General features: G+C 38.6%; 2 protein-coding genes across 2 annotated transcripts; both read left to right on the forward strand.

The window, feature by feature from the left end:
- Positions 1-60: 60 nt before the first annotated feature.
- LOC134651764 (kinesin-like protein KIF20B) lies at positions 61-14,927 on the forward strand. The gene is made up of 14 exons (XM_063506867.1): positions 61-519; positions 766-1,020; positions 1,652-1,780; positions 2,219-2,339; positions 3,372-3,518; positions 5,560-5,749; positions 7,121-7,269; positions 8,148-8,286; positions 9,269-9,425; positions 10,119-10,217; positions 10,555-10,590; positions 10,830-10,914; positions 11,479-13,951; positions 14,748-14,927. The coding sequence occupies exons 1-14, from the start codon at positions 142-144 to the stop codon at positions 14,887-14,889; spliced, it is 4,500 nt and encodes a 1,499-aa protein (XP_063362937.1). The 5' UTR covers positions 61-141; the 3' UTR covers positions 14,890-14,927.
- Positions 14,928-16,613: 1,686 nt separating this feature from the next.
- On the forward strand, positions 16,614-26,342 carry LOC134651664 (pre-mRNA-splicing factor Slu7-like). The gene is made up of 6 exons (XM_063506764.1): positions 16,614-16,887; positions 17,071-17,225; positions 17,673-17,765; positions 18,172-18,379; positions 19,998-20,065; positions 26,193-26,342. Exons 1-6 carry the CDS (start codon positions 16,719-16,721, stop codon positions 26,340-26,342), a joined length of 843 nt encoding a protein of 280 aa, XP_063362834.1. The 5' UTR covers positions 16,614-16,718.
- The last annotated feature ends 1,081 nt before the right edge of the window (positions 26,343-27,423 follow it).

Genomic DNA, 27,423 nt, shown 5'->3' on the forward strand with positions numbered 1-27,423 from the left:
AATGTAGCCAACATAGAAGACAGCAAAGTTCAAAATTTCAGCCGTTTGATTTGACATTTGACAAAAGCAGAACGAAGTGAACGAACATCGAAGCGAAAATAAATTTGTTAATTTTACTCGCGATGTTATTCTGAAATAAAAATGGAATACCGTAGTACAATTGATCAGAGATATTCTAGTGATGTGAGTAACCGTGAGCGCGATATACCGTCGTTTATTGAGCCTCAGCCTCCTTTAATTTTGAATCCTTTTATGCGTCCTCGTCCTCAGAAAGGTACGAATTTGTTGGAGTTGTTTGAAGAGGATGATTCGGTAGAGGAGGAGATTCCGGAATTGGTGCAAGTGTACTTGAGGCTGAAGCCGTCGAATGTGCCTAGCAGTTTGTATGAAGTCCGGTCAGACCAGTGCCTCATCACCTCAGTGGATACGGCGACCGCGGGTCATGGCCGCCGCACGCAGCACAATGTGTGCAAAATGTACAGTTTCTCACATATATTTGGACCGGATGCCAATCAGGAAGTCAGCATTTTTCTGTTTTTTTTTGTTATGATCACACTTTTTTTTGTTATCCTTTAAACAGTTTAGACTATCTATTTAGGCTTTAAAACATAAACGTTCACATGTAAACTTGAGTAATATATTCATATAAATATTTAAAAAAAATCTAATTAGGACATGGTATGTGCCCAACAAGAGAATACATACTTTTAGATTTTTTTTTTATTTGATGAAATTGATAATTTTATTACATTATTGTTTTCACAGGAAATTTTCGAGCATGTAGTAAAAGGCAATCTCCGCAAGCTCCCAGATGGGCACAGTTTCACCCTCCTCACATATGGAGCATCAGGTTCCGGGAAGACGTACACACTCATGGGTACCGTGAAGGCCCCAGGGCTGGTGCCACGGTCACTAGAGTATGTGTTCAAGGTTGTGGAGGCTGCGCAGATGCCGCTGTATCGGCCGGGGGAGAGCCGGGCTAACAAGCTTACTTTAGCAGAGCAGGGGTATGAACTACAGGTAAAGTTTCAGAACTTCTTTTCCATACAAGTATATAACAATAACCAATAACCTACTAATATATAACATTATGGTCTTCTATCATAGTAGTACCCTCTGATTTAACTTACGCCAACTGTACACACTCGTTGAGAGACCTAGCGAGAGTCCGAGAAGGAGTTTCTGTTTCATACTGCTTTCTTCTCTTCTCGCTCTTCCTCATCTCGTCTCGCCGTTCTCCGAGTGGGTTGGTACGTTGCCGAGACTCTGCGAGAGACCCGACGAGTGTGTACAGCCGAGTAATATCTTTAATAAAATTATTGAAGTTTACAATTTACATGTTGGTAAACAAATAATTGGGTTTCTAAAAGCCGTTGAATATGAAGACGTTGCGACATCGTGTAAGCCCCGTCTCCATATCGCGCGGCAAACTATCGAACATTGGCTCGCGCGGCAGCCGCGCGCAATGGTTACCGGGCTGCCGCGCGAGCCAACTCGATGCGCCCGGTATCCATTGCGGTTTGCCGCGCGATATGGAGGGCTTTACGTTGCGACGGCGTGACACGTTATGACGTCGTGTCGTGGAAAATGACGACGTAACCAGTAGGGATGTTAATATTCTTGATAAATTTACTGTTTTTTTTGGTTACAGTGGGTTCGTAACCTAAGGCATTTGTCAGCGCCACTGCGCGAGAAATATCGGCGAATGAGTACGAGACTCGTCAGTGATATGAGTAGGAGCACTGTTGACCTCAGCAAGAGAACTAAGCATTATGTTTGGGTGAGTTTTTAATGCAATTCATTTACGAATAAGTTTTTGTTAAAAAAAATATTTTTGGTACAAGTTTTTATCGCTTTTTCGCAAGGTTAAATAGCCGGGTCCACACAGCGAACTTACGCGCGAGGCAATTTTCAAGACGTGCCTCGGCCGAGGCGGCGCGCGCGAGGCACGTCTACACTGGCCGTTTTGTGCGCGAGGATTTTGCCTCGCGCGTATGCTCGCTCTGTGTGGACCCGGCTAATCACCACCCTACACCGAAACATGCGGCACAACAGATAACCACCGTGTCGCCGAAATAATTTTTAGCTTGTAAGATTTTTATTAGTGTATGTATGTTAGTTTGTAAGGTATGTATCTATGGGCCTTAGTTGCCTGACAATAAATGATATTTAATTTAATTTAATTTTAATCAGTATTTTATTAGTTGCTGTTTTTCAGGTTTCATTTGTAGAGATCTACAACGAGGCCATATACGACTTGCTGGTGACTACCGATCGTACTGCGGCCTCTAAACTGCGCATTCGGGAAGATCCCTCGGGAAATGTTTATGTTAAGGCGAGTTTAAAAAAATAACCGGACAAGAGCGAGTCGGACTCGAGGGTTCCGTACAAATTTAATTTTTTGTATTTTTTTGTTACATCACAAATATGTACATCATCTGTGAACATTTCAACTATCACGGTTCATGAGATACAGCCTGGTTACAGACAGACAGACGGGCAGAGGAGTCTTAGTAATAGATACTTAGGTTTCGGCCTGTAATGAATCACTTAAAAAAAATCGTGTCATTCCCACCAAGTTTTTTTTTTTTGAGATTTTATAACACAAAGCCTGTCAATTTACCATGCTCTATTTGCAAAAAAACAGTCTTAAAATTTTGTTTGATTTGCAGAATGTTCCTTTCACAGACGACTTTTTTTAAAAAATACCCGGATTTTCGACTTAGATCCAGAAAATGTCTGCTCTTATTTTCATGGCTGTATCAATTGTGCTTAGACATAAAAAAGTGGAATCATTCTCGGTCGAGACTCGAACTCGCGACTCGAATCGCTCTGCCAACTGAGCTACCGAGATGTACCGACAGTGAATATACAGGGTGGCGCATTCAGATCGGTCAGTATGGGAAAATCTGAAACTATAAGACATACGACGATCTCTTCTTAGGAACCATGTCATCGATTTTAGTAACAAGACAAAATGCATTCATACATTTAAAAAAAATGTGTACTCAGCTCGGGAATCGAACCCGGACGTTTTGAAAAAAAAAAATCTAAAATTATTTCTATTTAGATATCGATTGTGTAGGTCTTAAGCAGTAAATGTTACTATGAAACATGATGTCTGAAATGAATAAAATGCATTGTTTTCATATCCTTTAATTTATTTTAGTATGTTTTCGAAATGGCCACCATTTTTTTCAATACATTTTACATAAAAAAAATGTAAATGTATGAATGCAGTTTTTCTTGTTACTAAAATCGATGACATGGTTCCTAAGAAGACATCGTCGTATGTCTTATAGTTTCAGATTTTCCCATACTGACCGATCTAAATGCGCCACCCTGTATAAAATTTTGTTGTATGCAGGGAGCAACTCAGGCCTTCGTCCGCACAGGCCAAGAGGCCTACGACGTGATGGTCGCTGGGAAACACAACCTGCAGGTCCACGCCACGGGCGTCCACGCGCAGAGCTCCCGGTCACACTGCATATTCACCATTACCATGCTCACCGAGACAGGTATTAAGAGCCAACAGGAGTGGTCATTTCTCCATACAAACGTACTCGACTGTTTCCTCCGTGGGTTTTGAAGCTATAGCAATAATTTTTTTAACACATTAATATTGTCAATATCTGTGTCGGACCGTTTATCTTTTTTTGATATTTTTGTTTTTTAAGGCGCTAGAGCCCTTCAAAAATGGCCAAAATGGCCTAATTGACTATGCCGCAATGAGAGGCGTGGTATTCAAAACTGATATCAATTAGCCAAAAAAGCAAAACGGTCCGACACAGAATTTCATAATCATTTAGATTTCCAAATTTGGTTACGATTGGTTAAGTTTTGGAGGAGGAAACAGTCGAGTACGAAACCTCGATATTTGAGATTTTTACGCAGGATTTTTCGCCTTGTCCTTATCGCACTAGTTTTAGGAGCCGCTTCCGTTAGCGAGACGGGTATATTTACCTAAAGTATTTAAATCTCAGCTCCTGTTGGCTCTTAACTTCGATCAACACGGGCTTCCGACACGTCGGAAGGGATAGGCCCAAGCGATATCTTGACATTCAAATCATTCTGCCATTTTTCGCGGGGGGGGAACGTGCACACAGTCGCACTTCTCACACACTTACGTACAAAATCCAATCTGTAATCACGACACAAATACATAGAAAATGACACCCTACACAGACAAATCTTGCACACCTCGATCTGTTTTTGTGTACGGACGAGTCACAAGTGTTACAACACGCACACTAACACATTTTCGTCAAGAGATGAGAAGTCGGATTTGTCACTCGACCGATCCGCAATTTGTACTGGGCGAGAAAAATCGATAAATCCAGCAATTGACAAGACAAGAGACTAAAATATAATAATTGTGTTTAAATGTAATTAAACTTATGAGTCTTATGACATGTAAAAAAAATATTACATGTGAAATGTAACACCTTCTTTTTGTAAATTTGATGTCCCCGACCTCTTTTTACAACAAAAAACCGAGCAATTAGGATTTTTTTCTGCTGCTGTGTTCACTCGCGCGACTGGACTCGGTCTAGTTAAAAATCCGAGCGCAACTAGTTTTATTACCCGCGCTAGATCAGTTGATCTTGTACCTAGGCAGAGGGGAAATAGTGCGAATGCCGCATCCCTTCCGTGTTGATCGAAGGGTATTAATGACTATAATGTTTTTCAAATGGGAAGGGTAGAGTAGGGTGACATTAGTTTTTTATTTTTTTAAATTTTGTTATCTGTCTCTCTCTATCACTTTTGTGCATTCAAGTCATGATAGATAGCGAAATTTCGTGGAAGGCTCGCTGTAAAAAAACCGCTTTTGAAGCATAAATGTCAAGTTTATTCGTAACAAACGATCAGTGAAGACTGGTCTAAAAACTGTTTATGGCCTTGTATGGATAAGTTACTCTATGGTTTACAATATGTGTGTACCACAGCAAATGCTGAGACATAGACATTTATACATTTATTTATAATATTATAAATATTACATGTCAAGCATTATTCAGTTCATACAAAAGTACATTAAAATATACATATTAACACATTCAGTCGGGCGAAAACCCGACTATCGGGTATTTTATGATTTCGTTCCCGGGCCGGACGACCCGATAGTCGGGATCGTGGTACTTTGAAGCCCTTGAAACCTTTATGTGAAGAAATTTTTGTGGCCTGGCGCGGATGTCTCGTGTGGCTGGGTGGCAATGAATGTGTTAAAATATTAGGTATTTTCCCCGAGATCATCCCTTTTGTCCATAGACTAGGAATCCTCTAGACTGAGCATAGTAACGCTACCCCCTCTGCCACTTATACGGTAGCGTTACTCCATCTTCGAGTCAATCCCGTGCCGTGATTGGTCCGTGTCTTTGAACGGACCAATCACGGCACGGGACTCGCTCACCTCGTCCCCCCGCACCCCCGTATTTTTGTCAGCATTGGTTTCATGAAATGATTGCTCTAAACTCAGTCTAGAGGATTCCTAGTCTATGCTTTTGTCACTCTGCTTGTTTTTTTTTAAATCTTGATGTTAATAGTATTTTTCGCCTCCAGAATCGGGCGTCCGCTCGTCGCACGTGCGGCTGTGCGACCTGGCGGGCTCGGAGCGCGCGCGGCGCACGCGCAACACGGGCGCGCGCATGCAGGAGTCGCGCGCCATCAACTCCTCGCTGCACGTGCTCGAGAGGTGTCTGCACACACTCCGGAGGAAGCAGACCACCAAACAGGACTTGGTTCCTTACAGGTAACTCATACTATACTACATAACACTGTGTTCGAATAATTCCAAAATCGCGTGTCATCTGTGTGTTATCTGTGGAATGTGGATCGTGAATGACAGCCATCATCTTATTGTTTACATTCTGAATCGTTTCTATTTCAAGAGAAATTTCTGCTGTCACCATTAAATACCAAGATTATGCATGACCTCAAGCAAAGCTAAGGTGCCTACAATGTACAATCATGCTCGTTGACGGTAAAGATTACTAAAATTTGAGGTTATGATAATTCACTCGAACTGACGTATGAAGGGCGGAAAAATAAACACGTTTTGGTACGATGTACATTGCTGCTTTTCTTAGCGCAATTCTGCTCTTTGAGTGTTACATGGTGTTACCCTACTTTAATTTGCAGTACATTGCTACTGACAAGATTTGCTTGACGCACTATAGTTCGTTAGCGCCCTTTGAAAATCCAAAAAGTGAATTGACATAATAGATTGTGTCACTAGGGAGCAAAATGACATATTTACGGCGAAGGCGCACATTGAATCATAGGATTCAATGTACGCCCTCGCCGTAAAGTTTAGACGAAGCGAAGGATTCTATAGTATTGTAATGTAGGATTCTGAGCGTAGTGAGGGATCAAGTGTGTTACGCCCGAGTTGGAGATAGTTTTGCTACGATGTGACACATACTGCTCTACACATAGCCTATGAGGTAATTATGATGTTTTAAAATATTATTTAAGCTAAAAAAATTGCGGAAAAAAAAAAGAAAAAATAGTGTCCTTAAACAAAAAAAAGTTACTTTGATCTCTCCTAGCAGGGAAGAAAAGCCCTTTTTTGGATTGGTGATGTGAAAAAAGAATTCTAACCTGCTAGTACTACTGCTACTCAAAGTTCTAACTGGTTCACAAAATTACACTAGAAGTTTTTGAAGAACGCGACCTGATCAAGACCATAAGATTAAATAGCATACTGTTTTATGTAGTTGTTTTTTAGGGTTCCGTACCCAAAGGGTAAAAACGGGACCCTATTACTAAGACTCCGCTGTCCGTCCGTCCGTCCGTCCGTCTATCACCAGGCTGTATCTCACGAACCGTGCTAGCTATACAGTTGAAATTTTCACAGATGATGTATTTCTGTTGCCGCTATAACAACAAATACTAAAAACAGAATAAAATAAAGATTTAAGTGGGGCTCTCATACAACAAACGTGATTTTTGACCGAAGTTAAGCAACGTCGGGCGGGGTCAGTACTTGGATGGGTGACCGTTTTTTTGCTTATTTTGCTCTATTTTTTGTTGATGGTGCGGAACCCTCCGTGCGCGAGTCCGACTCGCACTTGACCGGTTTTTTTTTGGTTGGTCACTTATTCCAATAAATCCTTTCCAGGGAATCGAAGCTGACTCGCCTCCTAGGCACGGGTCTCTCCGGGACCCGCGGCGAGGCGGTAAGCATGGTCGTGACACTAAACCCGGCGCCCGAGTACGCGCACGAAACCCGACACGTGTTGCAACTAGCTGCCGTCGCTAGGGACATACGTAAGTTGATAATTCTAAACTGTCTATAGACTATAGATGACTATAGTTCGTTTTTTAGGGTTCCGTACCCAAAGGGTAAAAACGGGACCCTATTACTAAGACTCCGCTGTCCGTCCGTCCGTCCGTCTGTCACCAGGCTGTATCTCACGAACCGTGATAGCTAGACAGTTGAAATTTTCACACATGATGTATTTCTGTTGCCGCTATAACAACAAATACTAAAATCAGAATAAAATAAAGATTTAAGTGGGGCTCCCATACAACAAACGTGATTTTTGACCGAAGTTAAGCAACGTCGGGCGGGGTCAGTACTTGGATGGGTGACCGTTTTTTTTTGCTTGTTTTGTTGCTATTTTTTGTTGATGGTGCGGAACCCTCCGTGCGCGAGTCCGACTCGCACTTGGCCGGTTTTTAACAGACTTTTATTTATCATTAGAAAGAAGGTAAGCTATCTTGACGTGTCTTTTTATTAAAACATATTGAAAAATGCTTTAATTAAAATTAGTTTATAAATTACTTATGAAAGCAAAATAATGTAAAAGATCGTATATGATTTATTATTCTAACATATTTGCTGTGACTTATTTTTAAATCATGATTTTTAATAAAAACATGTCAAGATCGCTTACCTTCTTTCTAATGCAAAAAAATTAGACCAATTCATTAAAGGATTTTGTCCAAACCACGTAAAATGGTTGGTTTTACATAATGGTAATAAAGCTTTGGTTTCCTCCGATAGCGGTGCCGTCATATGGCGGCCGTCTCCATACAAATACTACGACATCCATATTTAGCCGTATTATTTAGTATGGAGACGGCCGCTATATGACGGCACCGCTATCCTAGGAAAACCGATCTTAACTAAAACAATATTTCAGAGGTGAACAACACGATAGCGGAGTCTATATCGACATTGGAGAACAGTTGTTCTACGATACAAGACACCACGATCGCGAGCAGCGCCGAGGTGACCAGGCTCAGAGCAGAAAATGAGAGGCTACATTATGAACTAGTGCAGTAAGTAATCAGAAAAGCGATAGATGGCGTAATTCAGCCGTTCTACGACACGGCCAACCCTGACATATGTACGCGTCCCTGCGTACATTATCCTTCTTTGTGTTTTTAGGGTTCCGTACCCAAAGGGTAAAAACGGGACCCTATTACTAAGACTCCGCTGTCCGTCCGTCCGTCTGTCACCAGGCCGTATCTCACGAACCGTGATAGCTAGACAGTTGAAGTTTTCACAGATGATGTATTTCTGTTGCCGCTATAACAACAAATACTAAAAACAGAATAAAATAAAGATTTAAGTGGGGCTCCCATACAACAAACGTGATTTTTGACCGAAGTTAAGCAACGTCGGGCGGGGTCAGTACTTGGATGGGTGACCGTTTTTTTGCTTGTTTTGTTCTATTTTTTGTTGATGGTGCGGAACCCTCCGTGCGCGAGTCCGACTCGCACTTGGCCGGTTTTTTTTTTTTAAACTGTGGAGCCTTCCTAAATCAGTATATTAGGATGGTCTTCCATCTGTCAAATACCTTGGTCCAATGAGTATTTGTGTCTCATATTTTGCTTGATGAGAGAGTGATACGCAATGCAAATTGGACAAAGAAATTGGGCAGGTGGAATACCAGCCTTACAGACTACAGAAGTATGCTTCAAAAGTTGTACAAATTTAAATCAAAGCAAATAAAAAACAAAAGTGGGGTTAATATTTATTTGAACAAAATCTATATTTTCTGTCTCGGCTAGGGTGTGTTCCCCTGGTTTTCTGCACCATCGCCCACACTGTTAACTGACAGTTCGTAAACTTTATTACAAAAGGCATAACGTCTACCGATGTACAGTTAAGAGTGTTGTTGTTTGTACAAAAGCAGTCCCGGAACCGGAAATTCCCGGGACTGGCCATACAAGCTCAATCTCTGGGTCATTCTCCATTCCCCGGTCAGGCAAGTCGATTTATCATCAGACTTTTCTGATGTGAATCTGATTTTTCCAGAGCCGAGTCACTAAACCGGAAGTTGATGGAGGACATGGCGGAACAACAACAGGAAAACGCGGTCACGGTTAAAGAGCTGGTGGAAGAGGCTCGCGATATCACACAGCAGTACTACAAGTCGCAGCTTCGGAGTCTCGAGGAGCGACATGAGGCCGAGGTGGGAATTTAGTTAGCTTCTATTTATAAAGGGTCGGCGACGCGCATGTTACACCCCTGTAGTTACAGACGTCCATAGGTTATAGTGACTGCTTACCGTCAGGCGGGCCGTATGCTTGCTTGCCACCGGCATGGTATAAAAAATGATAGTAAGAACACAACTGTGCATAAAACGCTGTAATTTTTCGAGTTTTGGTAGGTCATTCAACGAAAAACAATCGAAAACATTGAACTACTATTACTACGTATAGAACCGGCACAGAATTTAGTTCTCTTCTAACTATAGAAAAAATGATAGAGTTAGACCAAGATAAGTCTGCAACGATTTTGATAGGACACGCAGTGCAAGTGTTATTTTAAACGTTAAACTTCTATGAAATAATGACATTATTTATTTATTACTCAAATAAGTGACACAGCATTACAGTAAAAACCAAGGCACTGTGAAACTACAAAACAATAATACAAGGAAACAAATAAAAACCAATGACAAATTAAACATTAGATTTGGGCGACGACATAACGGCGCGGCTCCATTTCGTCATCTGACTTATTATGACACCCTGAGGCACACCCGATAAAACGATGCTTTACTCCTGTCGTAGAGTTTAAGCAACGTTTTCCAAGACAATAATCATCGCAACGTCTTATTCTGAAACTATATTAATTATATTATGTATTTGTATATGAACAGATGGCTGAGTTGCGGGAGGAATATGAAGCCAGACTTAATCAGTCTGCTAAGCCTGTGGTCGCGGAAGAAGGGACGCCTTCGCGAGCTTTACAAAATAAGGTAACCACTTACTAATAAATAAGGTAAAATAAGGTAACTTACTTAAAATTGTTTATATTGCTGTCAAATTGATTTTGTATCAAGCAGAAACTGCGAACGATGCTATTAAGCTTAGAAATAATAGTGGACAATTCACTGTCTTGGATGGGACTTGAACCCACGACCACTGGATCACTAGTACAGTGCTCTGCCATCTGAGCTACCAATTCCACTGAGTGAACTTTTCGACTTAATTTATTTCTAAGCTTATATAGCTGTAATTTGTGTATTTAAGAATCTTTTAAGGTAGTAAATCTTAACAACATTCTCAAATAACATCAACAATTCTTAATTTCAGGTCATGCAGCTAATGAAGCAAATTGCAATATTGGAGGTAAATGTCTTCTTAATAAGTTTTGCGCCTAATCTTTTAGTATACTAATTTACTAAATCTATGGCCTAAAATAACCCTACACGTCTGCACCGAATTCCACAACAACAACAAAGATCTAAAAATTATAATAATTGATATGTATGGTGTTGGTGATACCGCCACAATCCCCTGTTGCGAAGTCTGTACTGTTAGCTCTGTCTGACTCTAGCAGGCTTACTTACTAGCCTGTCGTTCTGCAGGAGGAGTTAAACGCGGAGCGGCTAGCGCGGGCGCGGATGGTGGAAGAGATGCTACATCTGAGGACCTGCATCGAGGAGAGAGACGGTTTGTATTTATTTGATATTTATTGAAATAACATTTTACAGCTAACGCCGATGCGCTGTAAAAGTAATTAAGTAAATAAAGCTATAGGTAATAAATATGACAGTAATTATTAAGCTACCTATGTTGGATTATACTTATTTATACTTGAAACCGCAATAACATACAATCATGTAAATTATAGTGATAAATATTAGTGATTTTTGTAACAAAAACGTTACCAGCACAACATTTTAACTAGCATCATGATGCAGCGTTGTTCAACGTCTCAAATGCCACCGTCACGATATCGACTTCACATACGCGATTCCATAGAAAGTATTTGATAAACAAATATCCTACAGGTTTTTAATATTTTGATATGCTGGACCTCAACTGAGGTTGAGAGGTTAACACGTATTTAAAATCTTAAAGCGTTATTCATAAACGGCTGCTAACTTAATCAGTTGATGATCGTCGTTTGTCCCTATCTGTCGTTATGCCATAGAGAGGGACAAACGACGATCGAGGGATTAACTTAGCAGAAGTTTATGAATAACGCAGTTAATGTTTCTTTATTTATTACAGAGAAAGCTTCCGATGACCAAGACGACGCGATACAGCTGACAGACAGTGAAGACGACAGCGACCAAGAGGACGATCTGTGCAACGAAAGCCTCGAACCTACTTTCAAAAAAGAAGATATCAACCGCTCAAGACTCATACGTCAAAGCACACTCAACAACACCAGAAACACCACCTTTGATAACTTAGACAGAACACACGATACGCTCAAAGACGAAAGTGTCGCGGACGCTACGTATGACGTTAGTAAGAAAGATACTACTATAACTGAAGCTGATGAATATGATGCGTCTAATGATACGTATAACCAATCCATAGATTGTCCGGCTACAGTAAAAAAGGCTGGAGTGATTAAAGCTGAAGAGAACGATAATTTAAAAGTTGAAAAACACAGCGCTAGAGATACTTATTTTGTTAGAAATTCTAGTGTAAGCTTAAATGAGAAAGAAGATTCAGTTCATGACTCAGGACATATTGCTGATATAAGTGTTTCTTTACGAGATGACGATGATCTGAAAGATTTCAGTATTATTGGTGATGTAGTAAAACCAAGTAAGAGTATTGTAACTCAAATCGATCGTATTAAGAAGTTTGCAATTAGCACGGCGTCGACTAACAGCTCCCTTGCGCAGTTTGAAATGTTAGAAATGGAAATGAACGATAAATCTGTGTTCAAATATTCTGATGATGGAACTGCCAAGAAATCTATAAGCATGAGTCGAGGAAAGAAGGTTAAGAAGCCTTATTTTGACGACGAACAACCGACCCCAAATCAAATATCCAAGGTCAAAGATTTGATGAAAAAACAAGATGTTTTGAGGTCGCCATCCATAGTCCAGGATGAAATTCCAGAAAACTATAAACCAACTACTATCAACAAAATTATGCGCGAGAGTTTCACAGTAACCACCGAACTACCTCCTTTGTATAAAAACAAAATATTAAAGAAAATGCATGATTCCATAGATCCGTTTGAAGGTGCCGATTCGCCGTGCCCAATTAAAGACGTACTGAAGAATGTGGAGGACGCACGAAAATCAATTGCAGAAATTTCCCTAGATAGCAAAGAAAAAGTTTCAAAAGCAGAAACTGTGAAGGATTTGGTTGAAATAAAAATTAAAACAGAAATTATGGAAAATGATGATCAAAATGAAATCGAATCAGAAATTAATGAAGATGCTGTTGAAACAAAACTTGGCAATGAAAGTAAAATTAATGATGCTGCAGCTAATAAAGAAGATAAAAACACTATTGAAAAGGATTCAGATACCCAGTCGACTGCAGGTGAAATTAAATTTACTGAAAATACTACTGACATGGATGTAAAGCATGATCTTTTAACCGAAGTTAAACAAGAGGTAACTGACACAGAAAATGTTGAAAAAGAAACCGAAAATGAACCCACATCTGAAGAACTTCCAAACGAAATCAATTCACTAAACGACATTACCTCTTCAAATCAAACAATAGCAGCCGATAATAACACTATTGATGACTTTGAGAACATTTACAAAGACATAACGATGCCAAGAGCAACTGAATTCAATCTTCTTATTTCTGATAAATCTCTGGATACTACGAATGTAAATCAGACTAATAAAACCGAAGAAATCTCGGAAAAAGCGAATGAAAACAAGGAAGTGAGAACTGAGAAAAATGATAATAATAAGGGAACTGTTGAAGATGATTTGAATGACAACAATAATCAAGCAATTGAAAACCAGGAAACGAACACAGAAAATGTTGAAAAAGAAACCGATAATGAACCCAAATCTGAAGAACTACCACACGAAATCACTTCACTAAACAACATTACCACTACAAATCAAACAATAGCAGAGGATAATAACACTACTGATGCTTTTGAGAATATTTACAAAGATATAACAGTGCCAAGAGCAACTGAATTTGATCTTCTGATTTCTGATAAATCTTTAGATACTACGAATGTAAATCAGACTAACAAAATCGAAGAAATCTCGGAAAAAGCGATTGAAAATAAGAAAGTTACTGCTGAGAAAAATGATAATAATAAGGGAAGTGTTGAAGATGATGTTAATGACAACAACAATCAAGAAATTGACAAAGAAAATAAAGAAACAAATGTTGATGTTAACGACAACAATAATCATGAAATTAAACAAGAAAATCCTAATGAACCTGAAACCAAGATTAAGTACAATCTCCGCCACAAAACCCAAAACACCAGTAAAACAGACAACGATGAAACAACAGAGAAAGCCGCTCCAAGAACTGCTAAGAAGTCCCTAAGATTGAGAAGAAAGAATAAAGTAGATGAAACGGCAGAAGATGAAATTAAGTTAAAGGATATAGTGAACTTGCAGAAGGAGTTTTCTGATGTGACGATGGACGTGCCGGCGCCGGTGAAGGTGGTGGAAGAAATGCCTTCGCCGGAGAAAAGTGAGAGTGAAGATCTGCCACCGCTGATGGGAATTCAGAGCTGTCCGTCTAAGAGGTTGGTTGTTATAATTATATAATTCTATTCTATCTGTATTTAGTTTTTTAGAAATAGTATATTCGGAAAGAGAAGAGTCGTGGAATGTATTGGGCCCAATACATTCCTCGACTCTTCTATTTCCGCACAGACTCTAGAAAGATTTTTCATCATCGCTTGGCGTCATGCTTACATCCGTAGAGATCTTTCCAATTTTTATGTTATTTTCTGTGGAGCGTTATTGAATCGGTCTAAGAGTCTCTGCCATATTCGAACTTTAAGATACGTCAAATACTAGAGATTGAAATGATATGGAATGGATATGTCAGTGTCAAACAAGTGTCAAAAGTGACGTTTCTTCAAACAAACGCGTCACTTTTGACACTTGTTTGATACTGATATATCCATTCCATATCGTTTCAATCTCTAGTATTTGACGTATCTTAAAGTTCGAATATGGCCGTCTCTCTCAATATTTATTTATTTACGCTAAAATAAATTAACTGTAATTTGTGTATCCGTGTAGATATTTTCGTAGAGACAGGGCTGCATGCTACATACAGACAGGGGCTGGCGTATAGCCCGTGTGTCAAAATGTTGGGTCCGGGAGACCCCAGGGGCCCGTTTCTCAAAAGCTTGTAACTTGTAATACCAGTGGAAGTCCCTTTCTAAGAAAAGCTGTCAAAAAGTGACATCCGCTTGTATTACAAGTTACAAAGCTTTTGCTAACGGGCCCCAGATTGTCTCGGGAAGGGGCCAAAAATCTGATCTTCATCATGATGACTAAGTATTATTAATTGAGGTATTTATATTTCAGTGTGACCCGCAGCCGCCGCAAACTTTTTACCCCGCGAGCGGAGCCGTTAGACGAGTCCCCGCCCGCGGGCGACAGCACGGAGCGGGTCCGCGTGCCGCGGCCCAGCTACCACCGGCCTAGAACTCGTCGGCGACTTAACTGATGACTTTGCCTGTGCATAAAATGTAACATATTCTATTTAACGCGAAGTGTCTATCTTAGTTTTTTATTTAGGCCCCAATTTTGCAGAACCCTCTGTGTTGCCGAACGGAAATGTGAGGGGCGGCGGCGGCACTTATTAACGTGAAATATCAATACCAAATTTACCACCACCGAGTGCTAAACCTGACAGACCCTCGGGCGCTTAAATATTAATAGGGACCGTGCGCGTTGGAGGGTCTGCCACCTTGCGGCCTGAATCGGAAGCATATGTGCACATGTACATTGCCAAAGATAGTGCTACCATCTATCGTTCTCGTCGGTATGTTTCCTTGTGCATATTAGGTTCTGCCATCTTGTGGGCTACATCGGAAGCATAAACGACACATTTACGCCTCACGCCAAAAATCTGACAGCTCCTGTGCTGCCGCCTATAGTTTATGCACGGGGCCTATTGGCGGGTGTCATACTGAATCCCTAACAACATTTGTCCTAAAGTCACTTGCCCTAACTGGTTTGCCCTAATGGGCACATGCCCTAACGATCAATTGTCATAACGATTATTTTCCATAATGTAAAGTTCTGAAAAATGGTTAGGTTTTAGAACTTGCTGCCACAAAGGTGGGTTAGGTTAGGGTTAGAACTGCGACCTGCGATTAGGATAAGCAATCAATAATTAGGGAAACCAAAATTAGGGTTTTTAGTGTTAGGACAACTAATCATTATGACAAACAATATTAGGGAATGCAAAGATAGGAGAAAAGACTTTAGGAATTCAGATATAGATCCCTATTGGCAAGGTGCGCAGTCGGTGGAGGGGGAAGTGGCTCTGATCGTCACAAACAATGTCTGACCTTAGTACTAGCGGCAGCCGCTTAAACTAATTTTACTCCATAAGATTTAACGTAGAAAGTCTGCCAAAATGAGGGCAGCACCAGTCGTGCACCTAGCGAATAGTTATTTGTTTTACAATGAATTGATACCCGAGCAAACGAAAAATTCCATAATTGAAAAGTGGTTCGAAAAGTGGAATCTTGAGCGTTTCGAAGGTTTTAAGGTTAAACAAATTTTGCCACAAGGTGAAACACAACATTTTTCACCACATCAATGCGAAGAAAATATAAAATGTGGCTAAAGTTGACATCAACATCTTCTAGGCGTGCGAGTGAATAGTCGTGAGTGTCGTTGTGAATAATAATTATGTAGTAAAAATCGTGAAAGTTTAAATCAGAATTATACATATTGTTTAAAAATTAGGTAGACTTATGAAAAAAATCTGCAAATATAATTGTATTCTTCAAGCTATTAAAGTTTATTATATTTTATTTTGTTTTTGTTTCTCCTTTTTCACTTTCCGATATTTTAACACAGTGAAAGAATAAGTATCAAAGACAAATGTCCTAAAAGTTTTAATCGAATGTCGAAAGATGGCAGTAAATTTACTGTGGGTACAAAATGACAAAATTTACTTTGACAATCCACCTCTATACTTAATTCTCTTTAGTATCCCTAAAATTAAAACAAAAAGTAGGAGGTTTAGTGGCGCCATCTGTTGCGCAGTAGACCAAATTAATTCAAAAATCCGGTCGTGTATAGTGGCCATAAATATTGAATGGCTAAAAATATTAGAAGCTATTCATACTAGTGAAAAAAAAAATCTTCACTATCTATGGCATTTTGAAATGTCAAAATTGTCAATCAAACACATATCAAACACGATATACGTCTTGCATTGAAAACAAGACGAGTTCATCACATCAGATTTTTCTTTATTTAGAATACTAAGTTTCTACTTAGTGTTCAGTTAATACCAATGTATTAACGGAAGCTACAATGGCTGCAACGACAAGAGCGTCTGTGTCGCAGATATTGCGCAATAAAGACGACGCGGGCGAAGAAGACGATGAGCCTAAAAAGAAGTCCCGCGAGGACTGGCGGAAGGCCAAAGAGCTAGAGGAGGCTCGGAAAGCTGGCACTGCACCCGCTGCCGTCGACGAGACAGGTATAATTTTTATTCGTTATTGTTTTCTAACCTATAAAAGTGATCAATATTTCCTTATGTTTTGACGTGAAAAGTATGTAAACTCTTCTGAAATGAACACTCAATATAACATACTTAAATATTTAGAGTCGTTACTGGTTCTTTTAGTAGTATTAAGTAATATATTTTCCTTTTGTATTACAGGCAAAGACATAAACCCGCACATTCCACAGTACATATCTTCTGCACCATGGTATTATGGGACGGCCGGGCCAACACTCAAGCATCAGCGGCCTCAGGAGGATAGGGAGGCCCAGTTTACCAAACTTGACACATTTTACAATAAGGGTGTTGACACAGTGAGTATTGTTGTCGGGTTTCAGAAAATAAGCATTTTGCTATGCACTTCTAAAGTGAAATCTATTAAGTTTTTTTTTTATACCTTTGATACTAAAATGACAAATTGATTGGCCAATTACTACTTCTGAATTTGACTGTCATCATAATCTCTAGCAAAACACGGTCCTAATACTCAATTATATTTTCTAATACCATTGATTTATATTTGACAACCAATTTTTCTTATAAATTGGGCTGCTAAAAGAGATTAATTTAATACAAAACCAACAAGATTCAACTAGGCAACATTGCTTCTGAATTACATCAATAATGTATAACTATATTTTATACTGATATAACTACTGTCACTATATCATATTATCATGTACAATAAGACACCAACACTGTTTCTGAGAACAAAACATGATACAAATGTTTTGGTATATTTTACTTTGCATCTTTTTCAGAGCAAAGTAGCAACCAAATTCAGGAAAGGTGCCTGTGAGAACTGTGGCGCCATGACACATAAGAAAAAAGATTGTTTGGACAGACCTAGAAAGGTAAGTAACTACAGAGATGTAGTGCATAATTGATATTTGAGAGGTATTCTTTCTAGTTTAAATTTAGTTTTTTTTGCACCTCCTAATTATATCATTTTTCATTTCTCCACTACCTAAAGGTTGTCTGGAAGAGATCGCTCTTTAGCGATAAAACCGCCTGTGGTTTACCTCTGTCTTCATGTATTATTTGTGTTTCCATGTACATTTATTCTGAGGTTGTGCAATAAAGAGGATTTGTATTGTATTGATTTCCATCGAATTTTCTCAGAAATGTTCATATTAAGGAAAATAATTATAAGGATACTCATTTCAGAAGTATGTTCTGTTCAAAAATGTTCTATTTTTACTTTTTTGCAGAGTATTTAGAAATATAAAGTTCTTCACTTATTTTCATTTCCTATTTCAGATTGGTGCTAAATACACTAACGCAGGCATAGCACCCGATGAGTTCAACCAGCCCAATCTGAACCTCAGCTACGACGGCAAGAGGGACAGGTGGAATGGCTATGACCCGTTGGAACACAAGGCTATCATTGAAGAGTACCAGAAAATTGAGGAGGCTAAAAGGGAGCTGAGAGCAAAGAAGTTAGATGAAGGTACTTTGAAACAGGGATGTTTCGAATATGCGCATTCGCAACCGCGGAACTTCCGCATTATTTTAACATCCGCATCCGCATAAAATCGATGCGGAGTTTAATGCGGATGTGGATGTGGAACAGGTCGGTACAGGAACGTCTTAGCATCGGCGTAAGTGCTAGACTGCTAGGTAATTTAGTCATTAGCCAAAAAAACCTATTAGAAATGAGCAGTCAAGCGCGAGTGGGACTTAATGTACGGAATCCTTGGAACGCGAGTCCGACTCGCACTTGGCCGGTTTTTTAAAATAAAAATGACTAAAATGTAATATTTGACGTTTTTTATGTACCTATCTTGACATCCGCATCCGCGGATGTGAGCCTTTAGAAATCCGCATCCGCGGATGTCTAAAAATCGGCATCCGCAACATCCCTGCTTTGGAAAGTATCCCTCAACTACATAATAAATAATAGTACTAGGTGCAGAAGATTCACTCTCTAACAAAACGTGTCTATTACGACAGATATGACTGCTAGGTAACGCAAGCGCAAGCAGGGGTCCGTTCCGTAGCGGTGCGCGGCAACTACTATTGCTAGACACCAAAATTGGTGTGGACCGCATGTACTTGTAGGTACTTGTAGCGACGCGACGAAATCGCAGAGTGAGCCACGCGTGCCTAAACCATAAAGGCTTGCTTTCTTAAAAGACAAATACGATACTGTTTCTTAAAAGACTTCAACACATTTACTACCAGCTACCTGCTAGGCGGGTTCTCTGTTTCTAGGCGTTTTTCGCTACAAAGCGGAATAAACGCGCTATCTGTACTGGCAGTGAATGTGTTACGACAAAAGTGAATGTAATCACAATCAGGGATGTTACAGAGCTCCGTTTCCGTTTCCGTTAAGTCGGAACTTCCGTTTGGTATTACACATCCGTTTCTGTTCCGGTTCCGTTACTTTTGAAACGGAAGCTATATCGGATGTCAATGCTTAGCGCGGCAGCGGGACATGAGCGGGGTACATCAAAAACAAACAGGTTTATACCAGTCATTCGCTCATAGCCCCGCTTGTCACGTGCTGCAGTAATTAGATGTTCTGGTTTATCCGTGTTTTCGAATTTAAAGTACCTATTCGTATGTGGTGTGTTGTGTAATGTATACCTACTGATAGTACTGACTCAGGCTCCGGTTCTGGTTCTGGTTCCGGTTCCGTTTTCGGTTCCGATTCCGTTTCTGGTTCCGATAAACTAAATTTAAAACATCTGGTTCCGCTTTCGGTTCCGATAAAACCACATCCGTTACATCCCTGATCACAATACCCACACAGTTAAAAAATAGTAGGGTCAGGTGGGATAAACGGATAAAAATAAGACAATGTTTTTAGCACTCAAAAACTTATTCTATTTCATCACTATTTTATTTCAAAAGAAGTCTACACATGGCTTCTTTTTAAACGGAATAGGAATGAAATAAAATAAGTTTTTTAGTGTTAAAAACTTAAGTCTTTACCCGTGTCTTATATTTACCCCACCTAGAGATCCTAGATTTAAAATGACACTGTCAGTTTCTTGCCTGTTCTTTGTTTATACAGATGGTTCCGTTAAGTGAAATTGTTTCAGAAGTTAATAAAATGTTGTAATAAATAATTTTGATTCCAGATGACGACGATAACGCAGAGGAGGATGAAGACAAATATGTGGATGAAGTGGACATGCCCGGTACTAAGGTATGTAAATTGTTATAACAAGTAGAATGCTTCAAAACCCTGAAAGCCAATGGTAAAAACGAACCCTCATAACAGAATCGGCTTTCAATAATTAAATAATATTGCACGAAATTTCACATGAAACACGTTGTGTGTCCCATGCATCTGTAGAAAATAAATACTGCCAATGTTTTTTTCTTAGACGTTCATATTGCATCACACTCTTATCATAAACCAACATTTAAGCGAACACACAAATCAGTCTACATCTCGACATTAGCAGAATCCACCGATCTTAAAAGTAGGAGAAAAAGCCATTTATGAAAAAAACAAACAGTCAATATTGGCAAGGTGCGAAGGGGGGAAGTGACGCTGATCGTCACAAACAGGTAATCTTATGGAATGTCCGCCATTAGTACTAGCGGCAGCCGCTTGAACTAATTTTACTCCATAAGATTTAACGTGGAAAGTCTGCCAAAATGAGGGCAGCACCAGTCGTGCACCTAGCGAATACACGGTGGCTAAAAAATGTATCCCCCATAGAAAATGGACCAGGCAAAATGTATGAAACAGCGAAACTTTTTTCTCGCGATTTCGGGGTTGCACGGTTGGCCCCATGCATAGTAAAAGTTGCTCAGTATAATCCCAAAACCTCCCTTGCAACGCAGTTATTTTTTAGCCATCCTGTATATAGTGGAATCACTACATAGTATAAAACAAAGTCTCTTCCCGCTGTCTATCCCTATGTATGCTTAGATCATTAAAACTACGCAACGGATTTTGATGTGGTTTTTTTAATAGATAGAGTGATTCAAGAGGAAGGTTTATGTATAATTTGTTAACCCGTGCGAAGCCGGGGCGGGTCGCTAGTAGCATAGAGAAAAAAATACATAGAGTGCTCACTCCATACATCAGTTTTAGTACCAAAAAGACTATTAGCATCTAGCATCGAGTAGCGGAACTATCAGTACTGCTACTTGACAATAGATGTAGCACCGACCGGAAAGTCTTATGCTGTTGAGATAAGACTTTCCGGTCGGTGCTACATCTATTGTCAAGTAGCAGTACTGATAGTTCCGCTACTCGATGCTAGATGTAGACACTGAAATTAAGGCCGTGCATCGAAAAATAACAGGATCTTAGAAACGTGGCAGTGGCTAGCCCCGGAAACAAACAGTAGTGATTTTCGGATATATGTTTCTTGACTATATGATAAGTGATTTCGTAGTAGTCGAAACACGAATGCTTAAAATTTTCTCGATAGAAAATAAATCCAAACTTACGTGTTCATTTTTCGGTTTTAGCTTCGTGCAACTAGAAAACACATCCATATCCAGCACAATCCACCTTACAGCAAAGGTTTTCATCTCGTCTTAACTTTCAAAGAACTAAATATTAACTTATTATCCTTTACCGATGGATTTATTATCGATTTTTGATTTTATGAATTCAACAGCAAACGCCCATTTTACGCAGTTCGGTTTCTCTTTCCGTCATGCGTCAAAGTCATAAATGCATCCTTTATGCCAGTAATGTTAGATGGCCGTCGTGCCTCAAAGAGGTAAGACCTATGTCACTTCGCGCAGCGCTCCGAATTACGTAAAATTTTAATATCCAATAAACGTTGAGTCGTAACTCCATTGAGTAGTAACGGAATCGGAGGTAAACCTATGATGGTGCCTTCTTACAGGCCTATACGTTACGCATGTGTGCGTGTTTGCTTAGCTACGTCATGCTACGTCGAAATCTATACTCTTTGTCAGTTACAACGGGTTAGGAAATTTCGACAGATATGGAAATGTATCGGTAGCTGTTTGGTATTTAGCCATCAGAATCTAACCGTAACTTTTTGCTTTATTTTTGTTTGAAAATAAAATATCTATAAGAATATATTTTTTGCTTTTTTCTATTGTAATGATAAAAATTATTTAGTATTTTTCATGCTCAAATAATTTAAAATAATTGAATAAATATTAAAAACTAATTGATATTATTCGTTTTAATTATTATATTATTAAGTTTGAATAAAATATTTTATTTCAATAATACGAAAAGTTATTATATTTAAGTACCACTAAAAAAGGTCCCTACTTACAAAAACTCACTTGCACGGGCCGGGGTTCGAACCCGTGACCTCCGGTTTGAAAGTCGCACGCCACTACAATTTCACATAAGTAATTTACAATGACATGATACCGTGGAAAAAGTGAATATTACAATGTACTGTGTTACTATCATTTTATAGTTTATTTTGGCTTGACAAGGAGGAATGAGAAAAACGTGCAGAGCGAGAGGATTAAATCTCTCTGTCCCTTTCTTAAAGTAGCCAATCCTAATTATGACATCTGTTTTGATATTAATTCTTTGAACATAATTTGTCGATGTTCTTTTTTATATCATCGAGAAAGATTTTTATTAAAAAAAATTGTTGAATTTATATGTTTTATTTATGTTTTTTTGGCATAAATTTCATTACTTTTGACAAATTTTGATTGTGATGACAAACGATTTGATGTGATGTGTGAAACGAACCATGTGATCAACGATTTATCTAATAAAACTTCATTTAGTCGAAAAAAATAGTTGCCTACTACCGGGTGGAAAAAAATTATGGGCCCTGGAGGGAAAGTGCCTTAAACCTTAAGTTTGCTCATTTTACTTAAATGAAACATTATTGTTTTTTAAACAAACAACTGCATTCAAAGATTTTTGAAGTGAAAACTTCTTTAGCGGCGCTAGGCACTTTTTGAAGTGGGGAAAAAATGATAAACTCGAGACAGCGTAAGGCGATCATGTGACCGTAAGGTTTAGATGGCATTTAAATCAATAAAGAAAAACTCAATGACATTACATGAAAAAGGTTATAATCTTGTACGGGCTGAAATACGAGGATCTCACAGTATTATAACTTTATATCACTCAAATATAATTCAATAAAGCTACATCTTGATGAAATCGCTAATAAAAGTGAACTCTAGTACTGGTGAATAAAACTCAAAATATCATGACCAAATATATTTAGATGCGAGGTCTGCAAGGTAACTTTACAATTTCTATTCGAATTTTAAACAATTAACGCTATAAATTTGAATTTCGAATTTTAAACAAGCTCACTGACCAGCAATTTCGGAACCAAAAGTTTTCAATAGAAAGGAGGATGGGTCAATTATACATAGTACTGCAGACATTTTGGACTAGTCATTGAGTTTTCACTTCTGTCGGCACTCCCGGAATGCAACACGTTGTTTTTTTTTTAATTCGCTTAGTCGCGCCCGGGAATCGAACCTACTTTTTCCACACTGTATAAAAGAACACAAATGCTTTTCTTCTGGTAACTTAAATGTTCTATCTATCTTGGTGATATGTCAATGCAATCAAATAATCTGAAAAAATAATAATAACCCAATTTATGAATTCCGTTCCTTCAGAAAAATGCGAAATGTACGTACAATTTTTAGGGATATCGTACTTTTCCCAGAGACAAATTTAGTTGGCTAAGACACATTTTCACTGATTTGGGGTCTGTACTAAAAATCTAACATAATATGATAAGGACTTAATCGTTTTAAGCTCAAGAGTGAGTTTTCCTAAAGCTTTTTCTAAAAATTATGTCTTTATTAACGTTAGGAGTGCACTGCAGCATGTCAAATGTATGCCAAAATGTCAAGGGAGAGAACAATAAATTAAGTTTAAATTCCACTTCCACTCATCAGCAAAGTGATATAAGTATATCAGCAGTTTAAAGTTATTTTATATTACAAAATTAGCGCATCAAAAAAATCAAAGTGCATAGAAAAAAAGTCTCCTGAGTCATAATAAAATTGATGTCTCTTGGGTCACCAGAAAAGTCACCAGGGAGAACGATGACCCAAATCAGATTTAAAAGAAAATGTAAATTTTGTGTACTACCTACGAACATTTTTCAAAAAACTATGTTTTTATAACATATTAGACCCAGGATAGATCTAATACCTCTTTTCGTACCTCGGATAAAATGGTCGGCGACTAAAAAAGTAACTGAAACGTTACGTTATTAGGTTCATGATGCTGCGTTGTACCCTTGCCTTCGTTGCGATATGTTTGGTAAGTCAGGAGACTTAAAAAATGACCCATGATTTTGGGACATATTAACAAATATTTTTTGAATATATATGAATTTTAGCGGACTTTAATAATTTACCAGTTAAATTAGATGTAAATACCTTTTTAGTTAATCGTTAATATGATATATTAGTAGCAGTAAAACACTTTATTGTACAAAAAGACACATAAAACATGAAAAAACACACATCCTTCGTATATGGTAGAATATATTTTTCACACTTATAAGTAAAAACCAAAACCGATACGCGATTGGGAGACGCTCTTTTTGTATGGGATAAAAAAAAATTCTCCTGGGTCACCAAGAAAAATCGACATATTAAAATAATTCAGTTCGTTTTTAAGTTCTAGTCACATTGACTTTTTGGTTATTTGAGATAAACATGATTTGAAAAACATGATTTTCTATTTTGTTGCGATCGACCCGGGTAATAAAAATACGGCGAATTTGAACTTTTGTTTGTTGTCGTTGTAAAATGTATTAAAAAATAATGTAGGCACCCCTGACAATTGAAATTCAAAATTATCCAGAAAAAGCGGCCAAGTGCAAAACTCGCCCATGAAGGGTTCCGTATTTAGGGGATTTATGACGTATTAAAAAAAACTACTTACTAGATCTTGTTCAAACCAATTTTCGGTGGAAGTTTGCATGGTAATGTACATCATATATTTTTTTTAGTTTTATCATTCTCTTATTTTAGAAGTTACAGGGGGGGGGGGGAACCCATTTTACCACTTTGGAAGTGTCTCTCGCGCAAACTATTCAGTTTAGAAAAAAAATGATATTAGAAACCTCAATATCATTTTTGAAGACCTATCCATAGATACCCCACACGTATGGGTTTGATGAAAAAAAAAAATGTTTGAGTTTCAGTTGTTCTAAGTATGGGGAACCCCCAAAAAAAATTTTTTTTTTCTATTTTTGTGTGAAAATATAATGCGGTTCACAGAATACATCTACTTACCAAGTTTCAACAGTATAGTTCTTATAGTTTCGGAAAAAAGTGGCTGTGACATACGGACGGACAGACGGACAGACAGACAGACAGACATGACGAATCTATAAGGGTTCCGTTTTTTGCCGTTTGGCTACGGAACCCTAAAAATGAGTGTTTCAAAAAGGCACCCTGTATTCCTTACATACCTAAATAATCTCTTATTCAATAAAACATATAATTACTAAACACTGTGATTTATTTCAAATAAATTCAAATCGATCGGATAAAAGATATTAATACCTACCTATACAATGAATACGAGTACAGTCAGCTGCAATAATGTGTTACACACCGAAGGCCGTTTTGCGGTAGATCGTGTTAGATCTTATTTGTAGAGCCATAAGAGCGTGTCACATATTTTTGCGGCCGTCGAAGAGTAACATATTATTGCAGGTGACTGTACCTATGAAAAATTCGAGGGTTCAAAAGCATTTATAATAATAACGACTATGGACGCCTGCAACCCCAGGGGTATTGTAACCCCATAACAATAAGGTTGAAATTTGCATTTAGTGACCGAAAAGTCAGGTGAGCGTAATCAAGTTTTCATCATATTTTATGAAAAATAATCTCTTTTCTGTTCTTGTGCTATTTTCTTATTATCAATAGGTACTCTTAACTTATATGCTATCTACGCTGCTGCTTCTATGCTGTTAACATCTTCCAAAACAACAATAAATATGCAGGTTTATGAATTAATTATTTTATTGTTTGCTATTATGAACAAGTAACAACTCCATCTGTTTCAATTTTTTCCGAATTTAAGTTTCTGGCCGACCGCAGCGACCGCGTATAATGGTAGTTAACTTCTGTAACGTTAGATGGTGCTAAAAGGTAAAACAAACTTCACGTGCGGCGCGAAGCGTTTCCATGTGTGCGTGTTAGCGGGGAGGGAAGAACTAGCGGGCGTGGTTTACGAAGCGCCAGACGCGGCTGCAGTAGGCCCTTAATAGTCTGAACTGATGTATGGAGTGAGCACTCTTGTCTTACTATATTTCTCTGTGCTAGGCATGAACTAAGATCAAGATAAAACACGGTACTGTTTGCAGGTGGATTCAAAGCAGCGCATCACAGTGCGCAACCTCCGTATTAGGGAAGACACAGCCAAGTACTTGCGGAACCTGGACCCCAATTCAGCCTACTACGACCCCAAGACCCGGTCCATGAGGGACAACCCCAATCCGGAGACTGCCGAGTAAGTTGCTATTTTAATTTTTATGTCATTATTATGAATATTATGATAACTTAGGTGGACTTCGGATCCACGTTCCGATTTCTTTTTTTAGGGTTCCGTACCTCAAAAGGAAAAAACGGAACCCTTAGAGGATCACTCCCCTCCCTCTTTATCTCCGAAACTACTAGGTCTAAAATTTTGAACAAGATACACAAAATAGTTATTTACCTATAGATAACAGGAATACCTATTAGTCGAGCGTGAGTCGGACTTAATGTACACGGAACCCTTGGAACGCGAGTCCGACTCGCACTTGCCCGGTTTTTGTTTTAATTGTACAGATTGCTAAATAAGCATATAAATATAAGCTCATTTATCAAACTGTACAGGCGACCGGTCTGGCCTAGTGGGTAGTGACCCTGCCAGCGAAGCCGATTGTCCTGGGTTCGAATCCCGGTAAGGGCATTTATTTGTGTGATGAACACTAATCGTCGCCTAGTACCCATAGTACAAGCTTGGACTTGGTTTGGTGCTAGGTTGATCATTGTAAGATCCTTTATCTATCTATATATATAAATGCACGTGTCCTGACTGATTGACTGACTGACTGACTGACTGACTGACTCATCAACGCAGAGCCGAAACTACAAATGCTAGAAAGTTGAAATTTGGACACTAGGTTGCATTTATAAAATGTATAAGAGCTAAGGAGCGATTTTGAGAAATTCAACTCCTAAGGGGGTTAAAAAGGGGATGAAAGTTTGTATGGGGTTCAAGTTTTATTTTGAGCTAGGAAATTGAAATTTTGTAAAAATGTACTATATTAAAAAACAAGAAAATTAATTTCTGCGTTTTCGAAAATTCATCCCCCAAGGTGGTGAAAAAGGGGTTGAAAGTTTATATGGAGATCAAATATTTTTGTGAGTGTTGGACTTGAAACTTTGTATATGGGGATATTATTATAAGACGGGAAAAGTAATTTCAGCGTTTTTGAAAATTCATCCCCTAACAGGGTTAAAAAGGGGTTGAAAGTTTGAATCCATTACAAATGCTTTGAAACTTCTTAGAAAGGCATAATAGCCGATGACAAAAAAAAGTAATTGCGA

The sequence above is a fragment of the Cydia amplana genome, chromosome 10 (genome assembly GCF_948474715.1).
Source record: "Cydia amplana chromosome 10, ilCydAmpl1.1, whole genome shotgun sequence".
Lineage (NCBI taxonomy): Eukaryota > Metazoa > Arthropoda > Insecta > Lepidoptera > Tortricidae > Cydia > Cydia amplana.